General features: G+C 44.0%; 1 protein-coding gene across 4 annotated transcripts in view; it reads right to left on the reverse strand.

The window, feature by feature from the left end:
• The window catches only part of LIN7A (lin-7 homolog A, crumbs cell polarity complex component), a 1,061,287-nt gene that overhangs the window by 155,203 nt on the left and 885,885 nt on the right, over positions 1 to 20,199 (reverse strand). For all 4 annotated transcript variants that reach the window (XM_069629309.1, XM_069629307.1, XM_069629306.1 and 1 more), the window contains exon 4: positions 18,057 to 18,266. In XM_069629309.1, coding sequence (XP_069485410.1) covers positions 18,057 to 18,266 — 210 coding nt within the window. The remainder of the gene's footprint in view (positions 1 to 18,056; positions 18,267 to 20,199) is intronic.

Here is a 20,199-nt window from a genome sequence, read left to right on the forward strand (position 1 = left end):
AGTCGAGGACGACCTACGCGCCGAGGAGAAACCTGCCAGTGGGTTTCCCGCCACCCGAAGACCACAAAGACTCGAACGACTCGACGCCCTTGCTGGGCCCCCGTCTCCACAATCTTTGCGGTCCAGGACTATTGTTACCGAGGTGCCCCGCACGCCTCTTCCTTGCAGGACGCCGACGCTCCGACGCCGACGACCGCTCGGACGAAGATGTCGCCTCATCGACGCCGTTCACCCGTGTTCTCTGTCGGACGTTCGACGACCTGTGTCTCCCGCTTTAAAGGGCAGGCACTCAAGAAGGGTCGTCGATTCCCCGACACAGAACGCCGAGTTCCTCGACGGACGTTCAACGCCCCGTGTCTCCCGCTTGAAAGGGAAGGCATTCAAGAAGGGCAGTCGATTCCCTGCCGCCGAACGCCGAGTTCCTCAACGCTTCTCGACGCCTCTCGACGATCCGTGACTCCCGCTTGAAAGGGGGTCGCTCAAGAAGGATCTGTCGACGCCTCTTCGAAGAACTCGACTCCACCAGGTACATTGGGGGGGTAAAAACATTATAGGAGGGAATAAGACTTGCAGAACAATATATGGACTGGGCTTGTGCTATATCTTTATTTTACAGGTTGGCCAGGTGGGGGGATCTCCACACAGAACTGTGTCTAGTGGTAGGGGCCAGTATTCTGCCTATTGCTCAACCATCTTATTTTCTCTCCTCTCTCTATTGCTGGTTTCACTCTATTGATCTGTGTGACATTGTTACAGTATTGTTGATGCACTTTTAATGAGATCTAATACAAAGAGTGGTACCACTTTAGAATTGTATATATTTTCCATTGTTGATTTTCCTAAGTACAAAGTGAGTTATTATGATAAGTGTACATAACCTTGAATATTGATTATATAAAGACTGTGTTCTAATCAATACAGTGTGTGGACATTCCTTTGTGGGGGCTTGGGGACTACACTGTACTTAAGAACCAGCCTGCATCACCTCCTGAGAAGCTAGGCCTTGATTGCTCGACCATAGCTACCGAATAGAGAATCTAGGCTGGGGCCCTCTGTGCCTCCCCTCTACCATATAGAGAGCAGAAGTACAGACCACCCCCTACCAGTCCTTTACAGGCGGGAGGGAGAGAGACACACGGGCATGATCGGCGGGGGGGAGGGAGAGAGACACACGGGGCATGAGCGGGGGGTGGGCGTGAGGGGGAGAGACACACGGGGCATGAGCGGGGGTGGGCGAAAGGTGGAGAGACACACGGGGCATGAGCGGGGGTGGGGGGAGGGAGAGAGACACACGGGGCATGAGCGGGGGTGGGGGGAAGGGGAGAGAGACACACAGGGTATGACCGGGCTGGGGGGAGGGAGAGAGACACATGGGGCATGAGCGGGGGTGGGGGGGAGGGATAGAGACACACGGGGCATGAGCGGGGGTGGGGGGAAGGGGAGAGAGACACACGGGGTATGAGCGGGGGTGGGGGGTGGGAGAGAGACACACAGAGCATGAGCGGGGGGTGGTGGGGAGGGAGAGAGACACACGGCGTTCATGTGCAGGTGGCAGATCCCGCTCCTCGGCCCTCCGCTGGCCACCATGTGCCGATGGCGTGAGCCAGGGGCTGGAGGAACAGGGGAGACACAGAGCATGAGTGGGGGTGGGGGGGACAAGAAGGACACATGGGGCATGAGCGGGGATGGGAAGAACAGGAGACAGACACGAAAGACTTACTGTGCAGGCGGCAGATCCCGCTCCTGCTGACAAAGCCTCTCATGCGAGGAACAAAGATGGCGGGCGTCTCTGAAGCCAGGTGCACTGCACGCTTTCACCGCATCCAATGAGAGAGCACGGTAGATGTCCGTGGACATCACGAGAGCTGCTTGCCCAATCACTGTCCTGTCCGCGGAGTGAACAGGGAAGTGTGTCCGCGAAGCGAACACAGATATCATTAATTTTTTTCACTTACATTTTTGTCATTTTTTTAAAAACTACTGGACGGATTTACACCAAATAAAGCAAAGCACACTTCCGGGACCAAGCCGCCGCTCCTGCCGCAAATTTGGTGTAAATCCGTCCAGCTGTTTGGGCTGTAGGCGTGAGCAAAGTTTTTTCCCATTATGTCTATGGGAAAAAAAAAGTTTTGGGACCCCCCTATAACTTTGTCCCCCCTGGACGAATCCTCACCAAACTTTGCAGAAAAATTCAGTGACCCAAATACTTCTTTTGCAAAGTTTGGTGAGGATTCGTCCAGGGAGAGCGAAGTTATAAGCCGCCCAAAAAGTGCTCTTCCTATGGAAACACCAACTTAACCATAACTACATGACCACTACCGTGGCCATGTAATATATATATATATATAGAGAGAGAGAGAGAGAGAGAGAGAGAGAGAGAGAGAGAAAGATAGATAGTGATAGAGATAAAGATGCAGGGTTTGACAATGACAATGTGAGTAAATAAAATGGAACTTGTCTGAAACAGGACAGCGGTAGGAGCATAGGATAAGACGGTAGGTTGTTTTTCTTTGTATGGGATTTTATATGTGTTGCTATATTTTGTAATGCTTTGTGACACCTTTCATTTCCTATCATGGCTGTTACACCCCATTATAATATGCTATATGTGCGTTGTTTCCGAACTGATTGTGCTCCTCACCAATCTCTGCCCATTGGGGTCTCAGGCAGCTCTAAAAAGATCAAATTCTACGTTCCAACACAAAATACAAATACCAACGTAGCCACTCAAACATGGCAGTTGAACACCTCTCAAACAGAAATCAAACATAGTACATCACCTCTACAAACAACTTGCATATTACAGCCCATGCCTGTACATTCCAGCACCAGAGGCACACAAGAGATCCCTTTGTATAAAAATGACCCTGTGCTATGGACACAGAGCACACAGAAACTGCATCACTCGCAGTTATAAGGGTACTTCCAGTGTGCATGCTTAAACACAACAGAAAAGCTATCGTGCATTTTCAGTCACTCCCCACTCACCTAACCAATCCTCTCTCATTCAGATATATCATAGTGGCTCGAGAAGATGGAAATGGCAAGGTTGCGTAGTATACATCCCAATATCACAACTCAGAGATGGAAGGATTCATTGCAGAACAGTCTTGTGCCATGGTCGAGAAGTACTTTGTCATAGCCTGTTTTTTAATTGGGAGGAAAGAAAATGAATCAGGACACGGAAGTGAAGGGAAGGAGCGCAGTATGATGATCTTTGATGAACACTATATCCTGAGCTTTTGGGCTCCAGCCATGAGGAAGAAAGCAACCCCCACATCAGTACCGGGGGAATCATTGCAGTCTAGATTGGAAGTCTTGAAAAGCATTCATCCAGAGCACTTGTCTTTCAACCAACGGGAACACTGAAAGCAATCAGCACTAGAAGCTGACTGTTGTTGCATAACAGGATTGCGATTTTTGGAAAACGTATATTCTGAGCACGTATATTTCATTATGAAACATGAAACATCGCACTGTACATGAGCCTCTGCCCATATGGGTTTCCCACCTCAGCATCACCTACAGTTCCTTGTAACTCATCCCGAAAATGGGGCCCACTTTTTCTATCATCTGCTGGGTCCTTAGATATGTACTGCCTGAGGACAGGCTTAAAACTTGGGGGTATTATGTGGGCAGCCGCAGATTGCTGTCACTTAATCTGCCCCTGCTCTCTCCCCCTTAGCCTAACTTAAACTAACCCACAGCACCTCTAGCCTCACCTGCAAGATTTATGACAACTGTCAAAAGCACATTTTGAACTTCAATATATCTATCTTCCAGCAGTACATTTTAGGCTTGCGAGTCAAGTAAATAGCATACATTATTGTTAGTATATCCATTGTTTCTATAAATCATTACACATTTTTAGAAGTGTTACTTTTTAAGAAAATATTATATAAACATTAACATTACAAATATGGCAATGTAACTATTAGGTACACATTAAAAGCCCTAGTGTTCTAGTTTAAAACAGCAATTCTTTCAACGGTCAAGGGCTTCTAGACTGCCTGGCCCGTCCTAGATGCCAAGTAAGGTCCATTGAGCCCTCTACAAAAAACTCTTGCTTGCTACTCATGGAATTGTTTCCATGAAGCCTTTGTGGGAAACTGTTGCCAATAAATAGAACAAATGGATATGAGAAAGAAACATGTTTGCTTTTCTGCAGGACATTTATCATGGCGTGAGTATAGTTAGTCCTGCCCCTAGACTGACCAACAATTATTTCCTGGTTCTTGATGGACTGCAGACCTATGCTCTATGAAGTAGACCAGGAGACCAAGCAAGTCCCTGCTTTGCCGCAAGACTCTACAGCTGCTCCTGCGCTTGGACGTGTTATTCCTTCCTCAAACCTTTGCACTGCTGCCATGTAGAGAAGGACTTCTATAACCAGAAGGCTCTGCAACTACAGAAGGCAGAGCTATATAAACTGGCTTGTACACGCACCGCGCGCGCGCACCCAAGCAAGTCCACACAAGTCTCGCTTTGCCACGAGACTCTACAGCTGCTCCTGCGCTTGGACGTGTTATTCTTTCCTCGAACTTTTGCACTGCTGCCGTGCAGAGATATAACCAGAAGGTGAATCCAGCAGTACATTCATCGACTTTACTTTAGCACTCTGTGCTAAGTGGACTTGCTAAAAAACAGCTCATTTTCTTTGTCTGTTTAGGCTCTGCAACTACAGAAGGCGGAGCTATATAAACTGGCTTGTACACGCACCGCGAGCGCGCACCCAAGCAAGTCCCCACAAGTCCTGCTTTGCCGCGAGACTCTACAGCTGCTCCTGCGCTTGGACGTGTTATTCTTTCCTCAAACCTTTGCACTGCTGCCGTGCAGAGAAGGACTTCTATAACCAGAAGGTGAATCCAGCAGTACATTCATTGACTTTACTTTAGCACTCTGTGCTAAGTGGACTTGCTAAAAAACAGCTAATTTCCTTTGTCTGTTTAGGCTCTGCAACTACAGAAGGCAGAGCTATATAAACTGGCTTTCGCGCGCACACACCCAAGCAAGTCCCCACAAGTCCTGCTTTGCCGCTTCACTGCAGCGTTGTGGCATGTGGCAGAAGAGTTTCTCCGGTTTAGGTCTCATTTTGTATTTATTACATCTTTATGTTCCCCACATTGAAAACTGGAACGCCTAAGGGCTTGCAACCTAAGACTGGGGCAGCGGACTTGAGAAACACGAAGGGGAGCGTCTTAAGTGCCACTTCTACTCCTAAAGCCCTGCGCCCTAAAAGAGGTGTCAATTTAACCCACAAGAAAGTCGGCTTGCCTGACATCCGAAAATTCTATAAAGAATCTTTAGTTCACTCACAAGCCGAGTGTCTTACCTCTGTTAAGCTCCTTCCTCCTCACGAAGTTGTATCTGAAAACATGAATATCCTTCTGCACCAAATGTCCAATAAGGCCACAAACTCATCCCTGACTCCCTTTGACCAACATTTTGTATCGGTGTAAAGATCGGAGGGGGGGGTCTGCACTTCCCCTCTCTATATGCTAGAGGGGAGGCACAGAGACCCCTGCCAAGATTTTCTATTATTGGTAGTTGTGGTCGAGCAATCAAGGCCTAGCTTCTCGGGAGGTGATGCGAGCTGGTTCTTAAGTACATTGTAGACCCCGAGCACCCACGAAGGAATGTCCACACACTGTATCGGTTAAAACACAGTCTTTATATAGTTAATATTCAAGGTCATATACACAATCACGATAACTCACTTTGTACTCCGAAAATCAACAATTGTAAATATGTACAATTCTAAAGTAGTACCACTAACGTTATTAGATCTTATTCAAGTGCATACGGTCAGAATGACACACAGATCAAAATAAAGAGGAAAACAGCAGTAGAGAGAGGAAGGAAAGCAAGATGTTTGAGCAATTGGCAGAATATTGGCCCTGTACCACTACACACAGTTCTGTGTGGAGATCCCCCCACCTGGGCAACCTGTAGAAGAAAGATACAAGCCCAGTCCATATATTGTTCACACTAGACTTTCCAATAGTTCTGCAACCCCAAAGTACCTGGCGTTGTAGCGTTCCTCGTCGGGGAAATCGACAACCCTTCTTGAATGTCCTCCCTTTCAGGCAGGAGTCACGGGTCATCGAACGTCCGACGGAGAAGAGGTCGAGCTACGACAGTGAAGTGGCTGCGTCGTTCCTACCGGTGCTCGTTGACGGGGAAGCATAAACGTCCTGCAAGGAATAGGCGTGCCGGGCACCTCAGTGTCGATAGTTCTGGACCACAAAGAGTTGAAGAACTGTGGCCCAGCAAGGTCGTCGAGTCATCGGCATCTGTGTGGTCTTTGGGTGGCGGGAAACCCACCGGCGGATGCTCCTCGGCACGTCGACAGTCAGGCCTTCTCCAGCAGGATACAGCGGTGATGATGCGGACGAGAGTGTCCTTGGATCAGGAAGTTCTTAGGCAACGGGAGCACGGCGGCTCCAGTCAGCGACAGTGGTCGGTGACAGTGGCGGACAACAGTCTGGGCGCTTCTCCTTGGAGTTCCGCAGCAGTCCCCGTATCGGGTCGGCAGCCTGTCGAAGGTCTGTCTACCAGGGAGCTTAGGCAAAGATCAGCTGAAGGGTAGAGGGCGCCTTACCAGGTCCTCTCTGGGTCAGTTCTTGAAGCACAGCAGCTTTCAGATTGCAAAGGAGAGCAACAGCAATTCTTCTCGTCCAGCAGGGCTTCAGGATCAAGCTTCAGTTACTCCAGTTACTCGTCGTAGTGGACTTCAGCTTCTGAACATGATTCCTAGCAGTGAGAGGTCCCCAGATATACTGTTGATCTCCCATTGATTCCGCTGGGTAACACTCAAGCATCCAATCACGACTACGGGCATTCATGCAGGCAGGCAGCCAATCAGGCACACAAGGTATTCAGGCCATTCACTTCTCTCCAGACACTCACAACAAGTTATGTGTATTGGGACAAGTACCGGCCATTCAACACTCCAAGCTGCATTCATACCGGTTTCGGGCAGGGCTGTCTCAACCATTGTGTCAAAAACCAGATACTAGACAGCCACAACATAGAATGTATATTCATCACACACTCCATTCACCCAGGTCCCACACACAGGCGTAACCACAACATACGGTTGTTGAGAAGGCTCCAGCCAGTCTGGTCAGCACTGCCCCATACTACCATATACAGAACTTCCACCCAACAGCCAGTCAGGGGGAAGGGACAGATGCAGGGCTTCCCGGGACTTCGGGAAGATCAAGGTAACAGGTGATGGAAGGCAAGAGGCCATGGGGGCCATTTTTTCTCCATCCGGAATCTACCGATTCCCAATGACAGGGTCTGGGCATCCCAATATGGAGGACGCTCAGGGCACCAGTCATTTCAGCACGGAGCTGCCACCAGCCCGTACCCTGCTCTCTGGGTCACACACAGGTGCCCACAAACATACACTAGGGGCACAGGGTTGTACCCCTACCCATGGGTGCCATAAGGGTATCCCACGGGTCTGTTCACCAAACCAAAAGAGAGAGAGCTTCACCTTCAGGAGTCCCACATGAACTCCTGCGCGGAAAACATGACAGACCACACGATAAAAAGCAGTAAAGGACAAGGACACGGAGGCCCTGTCCCTCCGATGCATTTCCAGCATCACAGTCGGCAGGCGCAGATGCGCCTAATTCTGCTGGCGTCTTTCTGGCAAGATGCCCGGGTGAGATTAATGTCCTTACTGATGCCAGTATACTTGAGAATGTACCGTCCACTGCTGAGTTTATAGTCAATAATGCTCGATCAGTGGCACAGGCATCCGATGTTGCCATAATTGACCTGAACCTTTCTAATTCTTGTTTTTCTCTTCAACTGATGTCGGATAATTTATCCAAATCCCCCATCATGTTCTCGAGCAGTTGCTCCTCTATTTCCAATATTTCCTTTTGTGCTCCTACTCCATGTGGTTTCCCAAGTGAATGTAGATGCAATTTCAATTACATCCACGGTCCCTAGCCCTGCCCTAGTACAGACTCTGAATGTTTACCTCAAAAACAGATGTTCAATTCTGTGGCAAATCAGGCATCCCCTAATGAGAACAATTCAGCGCTAACTCAAATTGCCCTCAATGCTCTACAAACATCCTTAACCACCTTAATTAAGCTGTATGACACTCTGGATACGAGAATAATCTTGCAAACAGCATTATTGGAAAAAATTCTAACATGGCAATCATTCAAATAAACAGTTTCCCTATGATCCTAGTCCCAAAAGTGATCCTTGTTCCAACTGGCATGAACTCAGTGTTAGGGAACTTTGTCCCAGTTCGACATGCGACAGCCACACAAACTTCAGCCCCAGAGAGTAGGAGCCAGTGCTTACCACTCATTGATAAAAGCATACGCACCGTAGAAGATCAGGTTGAATTTGTGTGTCCTGATACAGGTCTTAACATTGAATCTGGTGAAGCCGTGAGTGGGCCTAGTGACCCGCCAGCAGTCCAGACGTTGTCTGACATAGCTCCTGATATGTTGTCTGTAAAACGTCAAAAGAAGACAACGCCTCCCTCATGTGTACTCATGGTTAAATCTGCGGTGAATCTTCCCCAGTGTGCCTCAAGTGCCACTTCATCGCAAACTCTAACAAGCACAACCAATAAAGAGACTTATACCATCTTCTCTAAAAGTCAAAAGAATATTGGCCTCTCGTGCCAATCTAAACTAACCAAAAACATTTCTGGCAATACCAAAATGAATACTGCAAAATCAAAACTATTCATCAAGAATTTAAATTTGACAAAAACAAGAGTAATTGATGCTGCTTGTTCTGTATCAAGGAAATACTCTCAACTCAAACAGGGCAAATTGGTCAATAAGCCACCTCCCTCCAGTAATGCCCCTGCGCCATATGCACCTCTTGATCAACTGGTGGAGGCAGCGATTGAACAATCTTGTCATGAAGATAGCAAGGCCCCTTCCCCTGCGATTCTCCCTGTGGAGGTCGACAACCCACAAACTGTTTACATTCCTGAAACCAGAGTTGATGACCTACACCGCTTAGAGATCAGGAAGGCGGTAGATGCCGACATGAGTTGCTTATCTCTAAAAACTTTTCATCCTAATGATCTGAAGTTTGTACCATACTCCAATGGGATTCACTCAAGGCCCCAGGTAGTGCCCCAAATAAGGCCTTGTGAATCACCCTCTTTAAGACCGAGAAATGTGGCACTGCATATTGTCAAAGATAACACCCTGCCTACTCCTGCAAATGACCCTCTTGCTTTACTTGCGCAAATCACCTCTGATATGGTGAAACTGCTCCAGTCTGTCGTCTCTTCTAAATCTCAAATCATGAACCTCCTGTGCAGTCAAATCCAGTAGCCAGCAAGTCAAATGTCAAACCTCCAGCTAATTTTTCGCTACTATTATCTTGTAAACCAAAACCATTAATTCAATATAATTTGAAAAGAACTTCTCTCCAAGCCATATTTTCAGAGATTCGATCACTCAAAGACATTGGCTCAGCAGATATCACTCTCATAGAATTTCCAACTCAGCACAATGCCTCCTCCATTAGCATCTGGATGAATTCCAGAGTTGTTCAAAATCTTATATGGATGGCTAGAATGGATCTCTCCTCCTTGGGTTTTGATCTTGCAATAGACTACTTAAATATAGCAAACTAATAGTGGTGATGCCCCGGGAAGCTATCAGTCTCCTCAGATCCCCGTACCTGCAGGTTGTCATTGTCACACAACCATCCAATCCAACTAGCTAGCATGTAAAACAAATACCCTCTCCATCTCGTTGATTAGCTGGAACACCAGAGGATTTTCACATCTGATCAACAACGACCATAATCTGCTTGTATCTTATAACATACTCATGCTCCAGGAAACTTGGATGACCTCAGTACCGATATGGGACAATTATGATGTTTTCCTAAATCCGGCACAGTGTGGTATCTCTGGCAGATCCACCTCTGGTTTACTGATAGTTGTCAAGATGGGAGTTGGAATGGTTGCACAAGAATGGAGTTGTCCAAACAACTATGTACAAATGATCAAATTACATATCTTTAATGTTGGCTACACCTTAATAAATGTATATTGGAATTCGGCCGGTATATCTGATGGATGTTTCCTTAAGGCCTTAACAGAAGCACTTAACTTGGTTGCTCTTGACAAATCAGTCTCCAGTATCATCATTGCAGGGGATCTAAATTGCAATTGCCTCATTCCTGAATTTTCCATCAAGCCAAAGATATCTAAATGGATGGCTTTTGCCTCCAACCATGATCTGGTGTTGCTCAGTGGAGCCTTTCCATCAGATATGCCGCCCAAGTCAACATGGAAAAGAGGTTCCAGTTCATCCACTATTGATTATGTTTTCATTAATGCCCAGCTGTTCACAGTTATGGACGATTTCTATGTAACTGAGAATCACAATAGTGATCACAATCAACTCATTGTTGTTTGGATGAGCCATTCTCCTAGTATGACTACTGTTGCTACTCCTTTTCAGGAAAATCTGATTTTGAATAATGGAGGCAACCGTCTATGATGGTCCTCACAAACCCTGTGTGAGCTGAATGAAGCCTTAGAAAATCAACACTGGGATTAAATTATGCACTACCCACACTTGATGCAGTATTTTCAATTCTCTAAAGCATCGAGTCTCAGTGTGACCACCCCAAAGCTCCATGTATTCAATTTAGAGATCCAAAATCTGAATGCTCATACTCGGGCTTTAAAAAGACAAGCCCTGAAGGCTCTGTGGCTTCCAGAGCCACCATTTTGAAATCCATCAAAACTAAACACAAAACTGCCCTCAAGGTCCTTTGAATCAAAATGTTTCAGCGCGACGGAGAAGCCATGTTGCGGTCCTTTCAATCTAAAAACACGGCAGGTCTATGGTCCCTATCAAATAGGGCCACTTGTCTTCCTCAATCCATCTTGCAAGCTAACTGTGAAACTGAGCTAAAGTGGATTGCTCATTTCCAGATTCTTTATGCCTGTCCTAAACCTTCTCATACCATTACACTACATACACACAACTCTTTTTTCCTTTCTTTTGATCTGGGTGACATCAGATATTACATCAATAAAATTAGCAATTCTGGTGCTTGTGGTCCGGATGGTCTCTCCAATCGAATGTTTAAAAAACATCCCGATCTCTGGGCCGTCATATTACACAAGATTTTCACAACTATTAATATCACACAACGTTTGCCTGCTTCCTAGTCTCATTCCATTATAGTCCCAATCTACAAGAAGGGTGATTGCACTTCTCTGACTAGCTACAGACCAATAGCCTTATTAGACTCCCCGGGCAAAATCTTTGCCCGAATCATCCTAAGGGACTACAATCAATGGACCATTAAAAATAATTTAAGAGATCTGTTTCAGACTGGTTTCGTCGCTGGTCTCGGAACGTGTCCCAATCTTATGACTCTAAATGCACTCAAATCAAAATATGTGGCGAAGAACAAAGCCCTTTATCTGCTTACATTGATTTTAAAGCCTCTTTTGATTCTATCGATCGGTCCATTTTACATCTCAAATTAATCAAATACAATTGTCCATCCTCTCTTTTGAATCTAATTATGCTATTACATAATCATACCACCATTCAAATTAGGCTTCCTTCTGCAGGCAAACTTTCATCCATCATCAAGACTGATCGACGCCTTAAACAAGGCTGCATTTTGGCTTCTTCTATTTTTAATTTCTTTCTGCTTGATCTGGGGAACATTCTGCGGGCCACTACGGGGGACTCCCCCAAACTTGGACCTCATACTATAAGCCATCTTCTTTACACGGATTACTTAATCCTCATCTCCCAGACTCCCCTTGGCTTCCAAATTTATTGAATAACGTAGCCTCATATGTAACTACCAACGACCTTATAGTTAACACACAGAAAACTCAAACTATGATATGCAAACCTAATGCCAGAATGAAAGTAAAGTCTTATAGTTGGTCACTACAAAGTACAATGTTATCTGAAGTACAGCATTACAAATATTTGGGCTTCATTATCCAAGCCTCCACCTCGAACCAGGCATTGGATGATGATATTCAGTCAAACCTTCACTCACTAATTTCGCAAGCCAAAGTTCTCAAAAAGAAATATGGATAATTTACCCTAAAACATGTCATATTATTTTACAATCAGAAAGTGATCCCTATCATAAGCTATGGCTTTGAAGCTATGCTACCAAGAAAATACAATTGGTGGTCTGTACTGGAAGCCAGATTTTGGAAGCAATTGTTACATCTACCTTTAAGCACCCCTCTACCACTAATACGATACGAATTGGGTATTCCATCCTTAGAATCCCAAATCATATGGAAGATGTGTGCATTATTTCGGAAATCAATTTTGGGCATTGCTTCCCATGGACTGTTGAGTATTCTAGCCAACCACCTGTTGGCCCAAGATTAGACTTTCACTAAGACATGGGGCCTCATTACGAGGTTGGAGGTAGCCATGGCGCTATTAGCGCCATGGCTGCCTCCAAACTCGTTCCGACTCTGCCCTGGTGAATGGAGCAATTACCAGTCCATTCCAAGGTTGGCGGGACCGGTAATTCCCCATTCACTAGGGCCATTCCCCATTCCCATTGAGCCCCTATAGGGCTCAATCGGAATGGGGAAGGCGCTTTTAACGGTACCGCAAATTGCGGTACCGTTATTAGCTCTAGAGTCCCTTTGCGGGTCCCGTCCTTAACACCTGAAAAAAACAGGAATTAAGGAAGGACCCGCAAAGGGAACTCGTAATAGGGCGGTAAGGGATTACCGGCACCGTTGCCCTTACCGGTGCCGGTAATCCCTTACCGCCCACCTCGTAATGAGGCCCATGGTGTAATCTAGTCATGAATTCTTTATCTGATGCATCAATTTCATTGGACTTGATACTATCCAAACCGGTCCGAGCGAAGCAAAAACTTTTTTTCTTTGACTGGATTAAAACTCGAAGACAATGCCTCAAATATAAGAATTTTGATACTCGAGTGTTTGTAAACAAAGCTTTGCATGTAGAAGCGCCTTATCTCTTAAGATGTCCGTCTCCATACATCAGAGATCAATTTCTTACATTTCGATTAAATCTTTGGCCTACAACTGAGGTATTAGTGAGACGAAACTTGATTGAAACAGAACTGAACTTTTGCTGCTTCTGCTCAGACAGGACCCAAAGAGAAACCTTAGAACATTGCATTTTGTATTGCCAAATGGTTAGTCAGTCAAAGGATCACCCATTTCAAAAAATGTCACTTGACCAGATATGAGCATATGTCAATGGACAATATTTGGTCTAACATAACCAATAATCCTGATTTGGGAATGCGAGTGGCTATAGTTCATTATCTTGATGCAATATTTCCCAAACCTGCACCTGATGAAGAGTTTATATAATTGTATCTGTTACTCCAACACGCAGTGTTATAATTCTGAATCTATTTTCTCATAAATCCTGATTTACATTGTACATATTCTCTTATTTTATTTAGATTTTGCTAATGAAGTACTGTCTGCAAGCTAATTGAAATTACTAAAAAGATCAAATCAACTACTCTAATTATGTTGGTGATGAATTATTGTTTGCTCTCCGCTCCATGTAATGATCATGATGCTCATCCCATCAGTGAATATAACTTGCTCATTATAAATTGCTAAGCTGTTATATCAACAAGCCTGGATAGCTACGAAAAATAGGTCCTCTCATAAGTGACTTGAAGTCAACATGGGGGTTGAGCTCCAACCCCCCTGAAAGGATCAGCAGACTAGAAGTTGTTATGACAAACTACACATCAATGAATGAGTTAATTGTTTTGGTGGGAAGTAGGATACTTCCGCTGGAAGCAGTTTAAAACTTCTCAATCAGGTGACTATTACTTTATACTATTACTATTAGTCTATAAAAGGCATCAATGGATCACAGTACTGACGCACATTCTTGCATGAGGAACAGGTTCGAACTTAACATTATTGCCAGGATACAGAAGTGTGTTATAGATTCTCAATGTATATTAATACAATGTTTACATATGCAGTGTAAAGGACAGGGCAAAATAATGGAAGCCTAAGGCAAGAAGGAAGGCATTCGGCATGGTGTGGAAGCAGGGATGAGGGAGCTCACTCCTGACCTCAAACAATAGATGGTTGCATTGTTTAGGTCAAAGCATGTCCACTATTTGCCCACCATGAAGCAATGTACGGCTCTACATTGTACTGATCAGGTTAAAGGATGAGGATCTAAAGTTCCTGGAGAGGATGTGTCTCTTGATGCCAGATATAAAGTAGTGAGGGCCTACGTTTCTTAAATCCTTGTGGATAATACCAAGAGTTTTATAGATAATTCTGTTTTCAAAGGGGAGGCAATTCAAACTGTTCAGGGCAGGTGAGATCTGGTCCTATGGCTTTTGGGATGCAATTAGTTTGGCTGTCATATTTTGTAAGGGCTGCAGATGTCAAATGGATTCCTTTCTTGACAATAGTCCAGTCACAAAGTTATGAATGATTGAGCAACAACGCTTCTTAGTGGCCTCGCTAAGAAAAGGAAGACACCACATCATGTGCTTCTGAAAATGAGCTTTTGAGCAGTGAGGTTGACTGAGAGGGTTGAAGGTCATGTTGCTATTGAACAGTATTCATACGCATGGGACAGGCTGATGGCTGGATGGTCTTGAAATAATCACAATATCAGGAATTGTTTTTTGGCAAACTTCCAGATCATCGTTTTTCATACCATGCCATTAGAGAAGAGGAAAGACCATATGCCATCAGACCTGGTCCCATACCAAAAGGCACAGTCCAGCCTGAACTGCTAGATCACATCCTTTCTGCATGGGAACAGAATCCTCTAAAGACATGTTTAAGCATCATTGGGTATCAGCAGTGAAGTGTAGTTTTGGTCGTTGCGCCCAGCAGGATCGAATCCAGGTCTAAGCTCTCCTATGCCACTTGGGTTGACATAAGAAGGACAGAAGGTTAATTGCTGGAAGGTTTTCTATTAATCATAAATTCTGGCATTGAATGTCAAAATGATTCAGACAATCGTTTTCAGACGGAAATCCGATTGCAGTAGGGGAAGACCATATGCAAAACTGGCTTGGTCACATCTCAAAAGGGGCAGTCCAGTCTGAACTGCTAGGTCACATTCCAGGAGTCAAGCCAGTTGAAAGGAAAAGAGGAACGATGAAGAGGGCCAGACCAGATAATTTCTGTTTAAGTGGGATTGAGACAAAGGTTGTTGTGGAAGGACCAGTCTTGAATTTATTTGTAGGAATGTGGGCATTAGGTCTGATTCAGTGCCCCCTTCGAGATGTTCAGTAGGATCTGGGAACCATCAGCATAGATCTGGAAATACCCTATTTAGGTGTTAATAAATTTTGCCAGATGGCTCACACACACATTGAATAGACAAGTGAGAGATTTGGCAAGAGCACTTTTGGAGGCCTTTGAGTGTGGTGCATGTTACACCTATTGTAATGTGGAGTCTATCAACAAGCAATTCATGATTAACAATGTCAAAAGAAGCATTAAAATCAAGAAGGATGAGTGCAGCATGTGAAGTATTGCAGGAAGCTTCCAGAACCCTTTCTCGGATTTACAGGAGATTGGTTTCAAAATGGGGTGATAGTTTTCTGGAACTTCTGGATGTGCTGCCCAAGTGTCTTATGGAAGATTTTAGTGGAATTGGGACTAAAGCACAGGGAATCGAGTTGTTGCTTATTTATGCAATTGGTTCTGACGGGGGGTGGGGGCTCACTATCTCTTTCATGAGTCCCACGGTGCAAGACTGGACTTGATTTGCAGAAGGTTCAATGTTTTTAGCAATGGCAACAGTATATGGAGAAGTATTGGGAGTGAAGTAGTGGAAGGAACAGGTGTTAGGAGGGCTAGGTGGAGGAGGAGGGAGCAAGTATTGTTTCTGTTTTACTGGAAGGAGGGTTTGGTAAACCTTCCCTTTGAAGTTAGTGAAAAGGGGTCAAAACGACAATTGAAGTAGATGGTGAGGGTTGCTAAGTTCCCTATTGATCTTGATGACCTCTGAAGATTTCTTGGGAGCGTTGCAGATGCATTTCTTGAAACAGGCTCTTTTTCTATTTTTCTATTCAATGGTAGTTTGAATACCTCACTTTACTGTTTCACAATATGTTTGTCAGCTGAGAATCGTTTCTTATTTAAACAGCATTCCAGGTTCTTTATTTCGCTCTTCTTCTTGGCGATGCCTTCATCAAACCATGATGAGATTGTGGTGCAATTTGTGAGTAAAATGCATGCGTAAACATTGTATGCATGCACTTTATGCAGAACCACATTTTCATGCTGTCTAAGGCAGAGAGGAGGCACAGAACGGAATTTCCATTTCTGCCACCCCACTCTCTCCACCATTCAACTACACCAGCATTTACGACAGAATTATATTTGTATTTTAGCAGGAATGCAGTGGATTCCATAGGAATCTATTGTAAACGCTTCCCGATGTGTGAATGACGGGCAGTGTTGGCTCTTTTTGGACTGCAAAGTGCAACACGGTTTACAGGCGATTGTAGCTGCCGTTTGCAACAGGCTTTTGCATTTCACAGTGGAAATGGCAAAGATTATACGGAGGGGGCCTGTTTTGCATGTGAATGCAAATGTAGGCAGCCCCCTAAGTGCAAACGTTCGTGGTTTTGTGCATGCAATTTGCATCTTTTTTTAAATGACCACCTTAAAGTTGCTGCCGCTTCAGGAATCCTGTCTATCGCGCACAAACTTCACAAGATGTACCGTCAGTCATATTTTATTCTAGCATTACAGTTTTTTAGGAGTTCTATGATGGTATGGAGGTCCCAGGCTACCAATTAACTTCCTTTATCAAGTTAGAGAAACACGAGTCAAACTAGTATGTAATTTCCACTTTAGTCACCTCTGCACATTTTGTAGTTCAAGCAATCTTGTTATCTATACTCATTTACTTAATGCCATTAAAAAATGTTATTTACAAAAAGACCACCTTTGCTAGCCTTATTCTTATATGTCGGCTGCACTTATTAGGCCATATCAAAAGATGGCATTAAAGACACTTGTTTGCCAATGTAGAAATACCCACAATAGTGTTACATGTTCTTGAAGAAACAATACAATTGGAGAGGAATCTTATAACTGCATAGCTACTTATGCACGACTTAAAAGATGCCAAATAAAACATAAGAAACAATGCATATCCTAAGTAGGGCCGCAGAGTGGAATGCAATATTAGGCCTTTGACCTGCGATCTATTGGTTGCCGGCAAAACAGATTGAACAGCGGGAAGACAGGGCGTGTGTGAGTGAAGGCGGATTCGATGGGTGAAACCCCTTGATTAAAGAGCAGTGGGAGCTGGTGGGTGAGCGACTCCAAGAGCAGTTCAGTGGTTTGAAACCACCTTCAAATTGTCTTAATCCCAACCACACAAAATTGACCTGAAAATGGGTATCTGGTCATTGCATCGAATGCAATAGCATCGAATGCCATACCAGTGAAAAAAAACATTAGAAAAAAGCATTGAATGCTTTTTTTAAAAAAGGTAAAGATTTTAGTTTAATTAAAATGGGTTATAAACGTTAAAAAAGGGGGTTGTGGGACCCCCATTAAAAATTTATTTTAAAAATGCTTTCAATGCTTTTTTTCTATGCTTTTTTTTCTCTGGTATGGCATTCGATGCTATTGCATTTGATGCAATGACTATAAACCCTGAAAATGCTGCCTTTTTTCAGTGCAGCCTTATGATATGATATGATATGATATTTATAAAGCGCTTAATATCCAGAGGTTTCTAAGCGCAGAACCCGGAATCGAACCTGTGTTGCTCTGTGTCGTCTTGCTTCAAAGGCGAGCATGTTGCCCCTCAGCTATCCTCCCGAAACCATCAACATTCGGGATTATGGAATAGAACTGTTTGCCTTGCGGGCATTCCTGCAGAGTATCATTAACCCCAGTGATTGCTGGAGAGCTTAGTGCACTGCCAGAGACTCCTTTAATGATATTTACTTCTACAGTGATGTTTCTTGTATGTCTCCTGTTCAACATGTCATAGTCATTCCGTTAAGCATCAGACAGAACAATCTATACGTACCACTCCATTAACAGAGAGCAGCTGATCTCCCCGCTTGAGTCCTCCTTGTCTCTCGGCCACGCCTCCAGGTATGATGCGGGAAATGTAGATGGGGGAGTTTTGCTCCTTGCCACCCATCACATTGAAGCCCAGCCCTTCATCTGTCTTTGGCAGCTCCACAACTCGTGGGTGCGAATGGCCTTCACTAGCCGCGAATGCAGCCACAGTTGCCTAAAAGAGAGTAATGTTACTTCATACTGCACTGGTATCGTTGTGATGTTCATGGAGGAAGGAAAATAATCCAAGTAAACCATGCATTCTTAAAAGAAAGGGCAATTCAGCAAATATGTTTCCCATGTACAAGAACCTACTGGCCCCAATTACAATAATCAAAAAATAACACTATCATGAGAGGCCCAGAAATTGTAAGCTATTGGAATATTTGTCGCCTGCAACCTTTGGCTATGCAGATGTTTTGTACTACACAATCCATAAACTCTAGAGGGGATACTTAATGGTGAGAGATTGTGGGAGTAGCAGTCCAAAACATCTGAAGAGTCACAGGTTGCAAACCTATGCTATGCCCTTTCTGATTTTGGAAGATTTGGGAGATATGTAAACTGAGCATTATGACATGATTACCCTGTTGTCACACAAAGTGCTCAAGTGCAAAAGCTGGGCATACATCTGTGGTCTCCTTGATCTGAAGTTTACAGCATGGCCATCAGATCACACCTGCTCCACACTGCTATCATACACTGTACAATCTGAACTCTTCATCATCCAGTAACATATATAATAACCAATCATCTTCCTTAAGGGAGTCTTCTTCTGACCATCAGAAAACAATGAGACAACCCTCCGTCATGAAGTATTACAGCATTCCACAGGTACCACTTAGCTAACATACAATGTCACTGCAAAGTCACATACGTGTCTGAAATGTGTTGTACCACAATGGCTTTTATGTATGCATAGTGATTGTTCTCCCATATGTATACTAATAAAAAACAGGTAGTGAATGGGTGTAGTAGGAATTTATCATACTACTTTTTGAAAGAAATTCATCATCATCATCATCAAATAAGTTTATTTCGGAACATATTCCATAAAACCTGATATAATAAAAACATGCATTATACTGTTAACACTAGCAACAGACATACACCACTACTTTAAAGCGAACCATTAATACAAGGAGCATCTAAAGGTTACAATAAAGTGCTTCTGTGCTTCAGGAAGAGTGAAGATACGACAAAAGTCCCCATCCAACTGCTGGGGCATCTGCCTTCAACACAAAGTGCAGAGCGGGTGGCACTGGGTAAAGGATGATTTCCTCAGTATTGATAACAATGCTCTTTTCTGCACTCGATCGTAAACAGGACATCAAAATGGCATCCAGCTTCCAAAGGTGCAAAATAAAACAGTCAATTCTTACCGCCACTTTAACTGTTGTACCATATAGCCGTACACAATTGATATATATATATATATATATATCAGTGAAAAAAAACTTTGTTAAAGGGACGTTATGGTTAAGTTGCGCTACTAAAAACCTATGAAATTTAGTGAAAAAACTTTGTTAAAGGGACGTTATGGTTCCAAGTAAAACCGAAAAACCCTTGAAATTCGCCAGTTATGGTAAGCTAAGCAACCATAACCCGCGCCACCACCGTGCACTGCTAAGACTAACACCCAGGACATCAAAGATGACATCACAAATGTCATCTAAATTAGACATGACATTGAGGCGCTATTACCTAGAACAGTTTACTTACAGAAATAGTGGTATTCACTAATATATTATAAATTTCACAAGACATAGTAAAGATATTTTTTTTTGCTACAGTTAGTCATTCAATACAATTTGTTCATTAAGAACATATCATATGTACTGAACTGATGCAATGTATCTTATGTAAATAAATTAGTTTAATGGTTTTACAGAAGGCACAGAATTACCCCTCCATTCAACTGAATCAGAAGGTCTAGTGTACAAATGGCCATGCACGTCAATGTGTAACATTCCCAAAAATGTTTCAAATCTTTACGCCAATTCCTCAATAAATATGTAAAAAGCAAAGACAAAATCAAAATTAAATTACTGCAAAATATAGATACCTGTCCAGTGCGCAAGAACACAGGACTACAAGGACATTCATTG

This window comes from Ambystoma mexicanum, chromosome 12 (assembly GCF_040938575.1).
Source record: "Ambystoma mexicanum isolate Mex_15411 chromosome 12, UKY_AmexF1_1, whole genome shotgun sequence".
Classification (NCBI taxonomy): domain Eukaryota; kingdom Metazoa; phylum Chordata; class Amphibia; order Caudata; family Ambystomatidae; genus Ambystoma; species Ambystoma mexicanum.